Genomic DNA, 9,639 nt, shown 5'->3' on the forward strand with positions numbered 1-9,639 from the left:
TTTTGCTGTGCATGAACATGATTTCTGCCCGAGTCGCGTCGAATTGCTTCGGCTGTGGGGATGAAGACGAAAACTCCCATGATTCCACACTCAATCACGGCGTCATCAAACTACGCCTTTGCCTCTTTGTTTATTTTGAATACGCGCCCTCTAGAGGCAAAAATTACATATTGTGCCTTCAATACAATATACTGTGAATTTAGTTCAATGTGTAAAACCTAAAATGTTCCTACTGTATTTTTTCCACTGCTGCCAGTTTTTTTTTTTCTGTAAATTTTTAATGTCTACAGTGTGGGAAATGTCATCTTTACCAGCTGCTGGCCTCGCGGTCCCCATCCTGCATACTGCAGATGAGCGTTTCGCACTTCTGGAGGGTTCAGGATCCACGTTTCCCTGTAAAAGTGAAGCAAAGCCATTGCTAAACAACTAGTTGGCTATTGGATGACAAGCAGACTAGTTGGCCATCCTGTTCCAGACAGACAGACAGGCAATCAGTCAAACATTCATGTCTTTAGAGGGCTAACAGCGCACACTTCCTCTATGTGGTGCAGTGGAGCGTGTGCCAACAGATATTGATTCCATCATGGTGTACTACACAGCCCAACACAACAGCACGGCGAATAAAGCACCATGAGGGAATTCCTGAGGCAGGGAATCTAACAGTGATAGCATATCCCGGTACGCTGTTAAATCCGGCCAGGGCAGCAGCCCAGCGCTGTGTCAGCATCTGTTCCATCTGACAGAGCTCATAAATATACATGCTTTATTCTGTTGCCGTTTACAAAGGCGCTGTGCACTGCAGGCCCAAAAATTACAGGTGGCACGAGCTGTACGTCCCTGTGCTAATCGTGAGACAGACAGGCAGGGAATTTGTTGGTAGGACCACAGGATAGCAGAAAGATTCAGTTCTCTGAATGGCTTCGATGTGACGTGAGCAGCAAAATGCTGCATCAGTGTTTTCCTCGGTTGTATAATGACAAATGGACTTTGTAAACTAATGCGACTGTTATATGAGCTCAGCGACTTACGGAGTTTCCAGACTGCAAATGATGTAGTCCGCAGTGAAGGAGTGCTCGTAAACCTGAGAGTTTGAACAACACAAAGACAAACAGAGACAGAGAGAGAAATTAAACTGTGCAAGAACAGCAGCTACTGCCACTACAAGCACCAAAAAAAGCTCTATTAGCGATAACGTTTGAGAGGCTATGCATTACAGTGATTTTACCAAAGTTAAAGGGTGATTTTAGCCACAATGTGAAGAGGACAGATTTTTACCATGGTAAAGCACAATACTACACTACATCAAATGGCTTTTTTTAAAACAAAAGCAAAATGTACCAATGTTTAATAAATGAAACAATTAGTACAATTAAAGCATAAAAAAGTCGCGTTTCAAATTTTCTGTAGACAATATGATGATTGTTTTCCTGCGCTAAACTCACTGGCACAAATCAAAACATATTTTAATCGATTGATTGATTGATTGATTCATTCATTCATAAAATAAATAAATAAATACATGCAATACAGAGGATTTGAGTCATTGGTTCTAAATTGCATTTATTTATTTATTTACTTCTGATTTAAAATTACAACTGGTAATTTAGATTTACAATTACACATTTAGCAGATTATTTTGTATCCAAAGCGACTTCAAAAAGAGAATCCAAATCAATTTGTCAAAGAGCCAACAATATTTGTAATATACTGTACAATGGCAGGTTTATTAGACAATTAGATTAGGAAGCAAGCTAGAAGAGAGGATAAACGCAGAGAAAGTGTTTATTATCATGTCTGCATATTAAATGTATTAAAATATATATTTTTTAAATTGACATTACAAGGCTAGTTTAAATTGCAAAATCTCAAGATACACTATGATAATTATTATAATAATATTTTTTGAATGTTTTTGAAATTGTGTTATGTATATTAATAATTTATGATATTTGTTAAGCCTTTTACCTTGATTTTTTTTTTTTTATATTTGTGGTATTCATTTGGTTATTAACAAAGTACTTGAAAATAAGGATTGTTTGTTAATATAATTAATATTAGATTTTACATGATGGTTACACAACATGACATACAAATGATTTTATTTAGCATAACTTTATTTAAATAAAATACTTTATTACATTTTCTTCTCATTTGAAATCGTATGTTTTTCTAACTAACAAATTATAAACAAATTATTACAAACAAGCTAGATTTTTAAATATTGTTTTAAAGATTAAATAATAATAATAAAACACACAACTAATAATACAATTTATAATAAACACACAAACAAACAAACAAACACAACAGTACATTAGCCCCTCTGTAGGCTGCTTCTTGGTGCATTAATGCAGAATTCATATGATGTGTGGTCACAGATGTGCTTCAGATATGGCACGTCAAATCAGATTTCAGAGGCAGAACCAATTCATTTTATAAAATCCTAATCCATCGTTGCTAAAGAAGGCAGGAGCGCTGTTGTATCACTCTGAGGACAGTGTCAACAGCTGTCCGTGAGCCAGAGGGCTGACCGCAGCATATGCTCACAGCTGACATGAGCTTGACACGTGTGCTGTAGCAGAGCTGTTAATACTGTCAAAGATTAACATTCAACACCTGTACTCACCACCGCCCTCTGTCTTACAGATGCAGAGAGATGGAGAGCTCCTTTGTGAAGGGCAAGCAGCAACATGACAGAGTTTGAGAATGAGGGGCGTTATGAACGCGTGTGTGTGCGCATAGGCAATGACAGCTGGGGGACGAGGTTGTCATCCATCAAGGTGATGTTGGGACGGGCACTGAATAACAAACTAGAGGCAGCACTCACACTCTTTTCTTTGGCTCACTCTTTCTTGTCATGTGTGTGTGAAGTGCTCTGGTGTCACTGTCCCAGAGCTGATGACACCTTCTCCTCCGTCTCTTCAGCTCTGTACGACAGCTGCCCTGATCAAACTAACTCATCACTTGCTGCTCAGACCTGTGGTGTCCGACTCTAGCATCCTTCAGAGTTTGTGCTTTCATCATCTGGGTTCACACTAAAGCTTTAGGTGCGGTCTGTATGAAGACGTTTCCTGAAATTAGGTGTGCAGCAAAGAACCAACTCTGTGTTAGCTTGAATATTGTGGTTTGGAGCAGGGCTACAGCACAGCACAGCACAATAACAACGAATGCTAACTAAATGGTAGGAATGATCCAAAAGAAGAAAAAATATATATAACAGAAATTATTACATGAATACAATTGTAAATGGGAAGACATTTAATATAGTAAAATAAGAAATGAAATGTTACAAAATTAATATTATTAAGAATAAATTAATATTACCATTGATTATACTATTAACAAAAATGTACACTTGAGATGCCAAACTATAAGAGTTTTACCAAATTTATGAAAGAGTACTGCTACTGATAACACATAAAAAATAATAAAACTGGCAAACAACATTTAATTCCACACAGGCGTTTACACCGCACTCTTGCGTTTATATATATATATATATTTTATTTTTTATTTTTTTTATTTTATTTTTTTTTGGTGGGTCAATCAATTTAATTACTTCAGATATGAACCAAAGATCTGCACTCAAAGTTTTTCAAATCTGCTAGTGCATTTTATTTTACATTTGTCACCACATGGGAAACACAAAGGTTTCAGCTCTATGCCTTCTTCATGTGTTACATAGTTTCATCGCTCCACACACTTATTAAACCATTGTGTTGACGTCATCATTTACAAAATTCGGATGTGTGCAAAAGTGTGGATCTTTGGTTCGTATGTGAAAAAACATTTAATAAAAATATGAATAAAAATTAACTTAATATTAATATTATTAATTCAATTTCATAGAAAAATAAATACAAATAATATATTTTTATTTTAAAATATTAAAACAAATTGTACACTTTAAAAAAAGTACAACTGGGAAAACATTGATATAGTAAAATAATTAAACAAAAATAATTTTAATACTTAAATTAATAACACTATTATTCATAACATATACAGTTATTTTATTTTAAAATACAAAAATAAAAATATACCGTTTTAAACATGAAAAACTATAAAAACGCAAAAGACAATTTGACCAAATTTATGAACGTGATCTGCTATTGATGATAATTTGTGGGTAGTAGCATAATGCATTCCTTAGAAAGCACAACATTTCCTTTCAACTATGACTTTTCCATCTGATTGGATAAAGATCATTTAGTAGTAATTGTTAGCTGATGAAATACATTGGAACTGAAAAGTACAACATAGACATTTCCTTTACATTTTAAAATTTGCATTTCAATTTCAAAGTCTGGAAATCACACTTTCAAATTCCCTGCTATTTCCAGGCTTTTTGTTGCCATCTCCTTTTGAATTGTTGCCCAGCTAGCAACACCTGCGGCTAATTCTTACAATCATGCAGAAACCCTGTGGTTTGGAGCCATACTGTATAACAAAATATGAAAAGAGATGGGGGTGAGGGTGGAATAGAAGTCGAGCTCAGACCAACCAATCAAGCCAAGTGTGAAAACAGCTTCTGTCTTCCTCTCCCTTGACTGGCAGGTGTGTGTTTGTGTGTGTGTGTGCCCGCGCTTGCTCGGTTTCTGTCACTCCAGTGGGGTGTATTTGGTTCTGGTGAGGCGGTGGAGTGTGACGGCCCTTTCACATCGTGCAATGATTACTTTCATCTCAACACACACATACAACACCCACATAAACACAGGCCTCACCGGCTGCACGTTGTAGGCAAGCAGAACGAGTTTCATATCTGGGGAAACCTCATATTTGCTGGCTTTGTACATTTCCTGGAAAAAAAGAAAAGAGAAAAGGTAAATGAGACTTTTAGAAAGCATAGTTCCATTACCATATTCCTTAAATGACTGTGACAGATTGCAGTGAGCAGGCACAGGGAGAGCGCGGCATTAATCAGAGCTGTCACTCTTGGATTCTCAACAAACATCATGTTCTGTGTCCCTGCCTCCACTGTTTTGCATCCCAACTGCTCCACTTTAACCATCTGAGGCTGTTAACGAGTTACATAGAACATTGCTCTAATGATGGACACGTTCAGCTCTATTAATAACAATAGAACTGTCGGTCCAGTGATGTGCTGTTTGACGGTGGAGTAATTTATACTCTGCTTGCATGTGCTGAAGGCACAATATACATTCACAATGCATTTATCTTTCATAATGTGACATATTCATTAGGAAATAATATAGGATGGTAGTTGAATGTACACAGCACATTTCATTAGTATTATATTATCAAGTACAGTTTATTATATATATTTATATAATATATATTATATATATATATTATATTATTCCCCATAGTGCATCCTGTTGTTCCCCAGGTAAGCGATGCACACACACCCGGCCATCCATGTGATGTAAAAGAAAACGTAATTCATCAGACCAGGCCACCTTCTTCCATTGCTCTGTGGTCCAGTTCTGATGCTCACGTGTCCACTGTTGGCACTTTCGGCAGTGGTTTGCAGCTATGCAGCCCCACACACAACAAACTGTGATGCACTGTGTATTCGAACACCTTTCCATCAGAGCCAGCATTAACTTCTTGAGCAATTTGAGCTACATTAGCTCGTCTGTTGGATTGGACCACACAGGCCAGTCTTTGCTCCCCACATGCATCAATGAGCCTTGGCTGCCCATGACCCTGTTCCTTCCTTGGACCACTTTTGATAGATACTGACCACTGCAGACCGGGAACACCCCACAAGAGTTTTGGAGATGCTCTGACCCAGTCGTCTAGCCCTCACAATTTGACCCTTGTCAAACTCGCTCGAATCCTTATGCTTGCCAATTTTTCCTGTTTCTAGCACATCAACTTTGAGGAAAAAATGTTCACATGCTGCCTAATATATCCCACCCACTAGCAAGTGTTGTGATGAAGAGATAATCAGTGTTATTGTCATAATGTTATGCCTGATCAGTGTTATTGTCATAATGTTATGCCTGATCAGTGTATGAAAACAAGCGTCATTTATTCTAAAGAGTAAAGCACAAATGCATTTTCAGACAAATCCTTACACAAAATAATGTTAGAAATAATAAAACAAAAGATTAAAGATTGTTTAAAAGTGTGGCATTTTCTAGTCAAATATTGTGGATCATGTTGATTAATGTGATTCCCTACACCTGTGGTACCTCTGCTAGGACACCTGTGTGAACTTGAGGAGAACTGACTTCATACATCCACTTAAAATCATCAAAACACCAGATGATTAAAAAGAAATGCCCCAAAATGATGATGACTAAATGATATTTCATACTTTTTGGAATCACTTTAAAAGATGAATCGTTCAGAAATAGCAGAAGTAACATTTATTAAACGGTTTTGATTTTCATATGTCTTCATAACAATATTTCACCTCAAATTTTCTGAAAATGTACCCACAGGCCATGAAGGATGTAGATAAGTTTGTTTCTTTATTGGAACAGATTTGGAGAAATTTAGCATTACAACACTTGCTCACCAGTGGATCCTCTGCAGTGAATGGGTGCCGTCAAAATGAAATGAGAGTCCAAACAGCTGATAAAAACATCACAATACATCAAGTCATCCACACAAATCCAGTCCATCAATTAACAGTTGTGAAGTGAAAAGCTGTGTTTGTATAATCAAATGCATTATTAAGAATTTCAAACTTTTATTATGGATAGAGGACTCAAATTTTAGTTGGAAACAACGGTTTGAAGTTGAAAACATCTTGATGGATTATTTATGACAAACGTGCAGCTTTTTACTTCACAAGATGATAACCGATGGACTGGAGTCGTGTTGTGATGTTTTTATCAGCTGTTTGGATTCTCATTTTGACGGCACCCATTCACTGCAGAGGATCCAATGGTGAGCAATTGATGTAATAGTAAATTTCTCCAAATCTATTCCGATGAAGAACAAACTCATCTACAGCTCGGATGCCCTGAGAGCAAATTTGCAGCAAATTTTCATTTTGGGGTGATTTTCTAATTTTCCTTTTGAAGGGCTTCACAATTTTAGGGGGAAGAAAGAGTTGGAGTAAAACACTTACAAACTTCCTGTTTGTGACCAGGATTGTACTCTCGTTGGTCTCCATGTTAAAGCGGACCACATCACCTTCACGAGTACGATAGAGGAGCTCATTACCTAAAGAGAGAGTATCAGATGATGAGAGTTAGTGGGATAAAAAGTGAAGGAGAAATTAGTCATTGACTGTCTCTCACTCGTGCTCTCTGTCAATAATATAGTCATGAATGTGCCCATCAATGCTCTCTAGCTGTACCGGGGGGCTGACAGTTGAAAAGGAATGATAAAACTTTTCATTTTTGGTTTTCCACATTTGACGCTGACTTTGGCAAGGACATCAGCAAAAAGCTCTTTGAGAGGTCTGGAATGTAGCACACAGCCCTCAGTGAGAAAAAGGCAAAAAGAGCAAACAGCCCCATCGCCGCTTTTAATTGCGGATTAGGGGAGTGGTGCGCAAAGGCTTTTTTATCTTGTTTGCATAACTAATCGGTGATAAGAGGTGACACAGTTACCTTCACAGTCACATTAAAGCTAAAGTGGAAGGCACTGAAAGTCACATGGAACACATTTTTTCTTTTTTACTGTAGATACAAAAAAAATGGAATTAGTATGAAATAAATAATCTGAGATGGACATAAAACACAAGTTACTTAATGTGCTGCATGCTGAATAATAATGGCTTAAAGCATGTTTTTTTCCCCCTTTAATGGTTGCTGTTATGCTCTGAATGTTAAATTTGCTCATTTTATGGTGATTGTTGGGACAAAGGTGCCCTTCACTCTGGTATTTCCATGCCTGAAATTGACTAGCAAGCTGATAAGATGCCAGAACAATCATTTGTCGACTTGACAAATTCCTCCTTTCTCGCTCTTCCTCTGACCTGATGTTGGGCTGTACGTTTCAGATCAGAACCTCATCAAGCATCTTCTTCCCCTCTTTTCTCATTCATCTCTCAAACTCTATCCATCACACAACATTCCCCGGACTCCTGTACATTCAGACTCCTGTAAGCTCATCCTAGACTTCAAACTGTCCTTCATTTGATCCACCACTCAGTCCCTTTCGCTAGCTCATGTTTTGTCATTTGATTGTGCTCCTCATGTGATATTCTCATGTGCGTCCATTGGATCATGTGTTATGTTTTCATTGGTTTGTTGTCCTGTCAGGTGGTTCTCAGTTCTGTCTTGTCATTGGTTCATTGTCTTGATTACTTTCAGGTTTATCTTGTTAGTCATTAGTCCCAATGTTTCCTTTGTCTCTTGTCTAGCTTTGTTATTGTAAACTGCTGTTGATGAGTGTCATGTTCACGTTCAAGTTAAGTCATAATTTGTTCCTGTGGCTTCTGTATTGTTTGGTCATTGCTTGTTATAAAAAAAAAAAAACTGCACATGGGTTCTCTATTTCAAAATGGATGGACAGATGATTCAAGTTTAAAAGATAATGGCATTACAGTATATTGTATTTTATAAATGCTTTTTAGTACATTCAGCAGGATATTTTAACAATATTTTAAGAGGTAATTATGAAATTACATATAACGATGTAACTAGTGTTGCACTTAAGTTGGTCACAAAGGCACTCTAAAATTTAACTAATTGCTTTTAATTTACATTTAATCTATCATACACTTTCATTTAATCATGCAATTAACATGCAATTAAGTATTCAAAAACATTCAGTTCCCTTTCAGTCGGTCACTCGCGGGATCTCGCTTAGAGAGACCAATCTACTTCGAGTGTAAACTAAACGAGCCACTGCACATTGGCATGCGCTTATTGCATCCAGCTGCCGCTGATCACAGGGTGAGTATAAGTAGGCAGCAGATGCAGCAAATATTCAGTTTTTTTCGCTTCGGAGCCGAGCGATCACATCGTTCTGCTCCTGACTACCCTACTGAGAGAAGAAGACTGAACGAGTTCAGCACGCTCTTGGAGAGCTCTTCGTGTTGGCGGTACGGTGCTTCAGCGGTGGTGGTTTCCCGTGTCGAGTGGGTTGCACACATCAGGCTGCACTACCCCCTGTTTGTGTTGCAGATGATCATCTGCCCTGTGTGCCTCAGCACGCTGAAAGAGCTTTTTCCCCTAAAAGAGCAATTTCGAGTGTGTCTTTTTAAAGACGATGTTGCCTGGCAAACTTGACGTTACGTCTTTGTAAAAACGATGTGGGTCTTGCAATAGACAACATATCACCCGAGCGTTTCTGGATGCGGTCGTTACCTGGCGCTGGGTGATGGTCACGATCGCTGCCTCACGTGCCTGGGCATGTAGCACGCTGAGGTGGCGTTTGTGGATGAGTCATCTTCTCATTGCGGGAAGATGATCATCTCGGAGTCGTGGGCCAAGCTCCGTTTCCTCAAGGGGCGGAGTTCCGTTGCCTCTGCTTTGATCTAGCTCTCCTCTTGGCGGCAGCCAGAGGGGGCTACTTCAGGCAGTAGCGCGGGCGGTCTGGGGCACTCCGCAGCCAGTTGAGCTGCCAATGGAACGTGCTGGGCCCTCTACAAGGAGCGTACCAGCCATATCCTTTGGTGCTCCTCCCGCGACCAGATGTCGATTGCTGCATCAGAGGGTGAGCCAGAGCTTTCTGGAGAGGAAGATTCGGCTGCACTGCTCTCCTCCG

The 9,639-nt window shown here is 38.6% G+C and overlaps 1 protein-coding gene across 1 annotated transcript in view; it reads right to left on the reverse strand.

Annotated features, from left to right (window-relative positions):
- Window positions 1-311: 311 nt before the first annotated feature.
- Window positions 312-9,639, reverse strand: part of LOC107564467 (dipeptidyl aminopeptidase-like protein 6) — a gene marked incomplete at its 3' end in the record, with an annotated part of 320,140 nt that continues 310,812 nt past the window's right edge. Inside the window, exons 4-7 of the mRNA XM_016249555.1 lie at window positions 7,049-7,143; window positions 4,725-4,799; window positions 1,029-1,081; window positions 312-393 (exon numbers count right to left, since the gene is read on the reverse strand). Of these exons, the coding sequence (XP_016105041.1) occupies window positions 312-393; window positions 1,029-1,081; window positions 4,725-4,799; window positions 7,049-7,143 (305 nt within the window). The remainder of the gene's footprint in view (window positions 394-1,028; window positions 1,082-4,724; window positions 4,800-7,048; window positions 7,144-9,639) is intronic.

Source organism: Sinocyclocheilus grahami, unplaced genomic scaffold (genome assembly GCF_001515645.1).
Source record: "Sinocyclocheilus grahami isolate Dianchi unplaced genomic scaffold, SAMN03320097.WGS_v1.1 scaffold938.1, whole genome shotgun sequence".
NCBI classification, from domain to species: domain Eukaryota; kingdom Metazoa; phylum Chordata; class Actinopteri; order Cypriniformes; family Cyprinidae; genus Sinocyclocheilus; species Sinocyclocheilus grahami.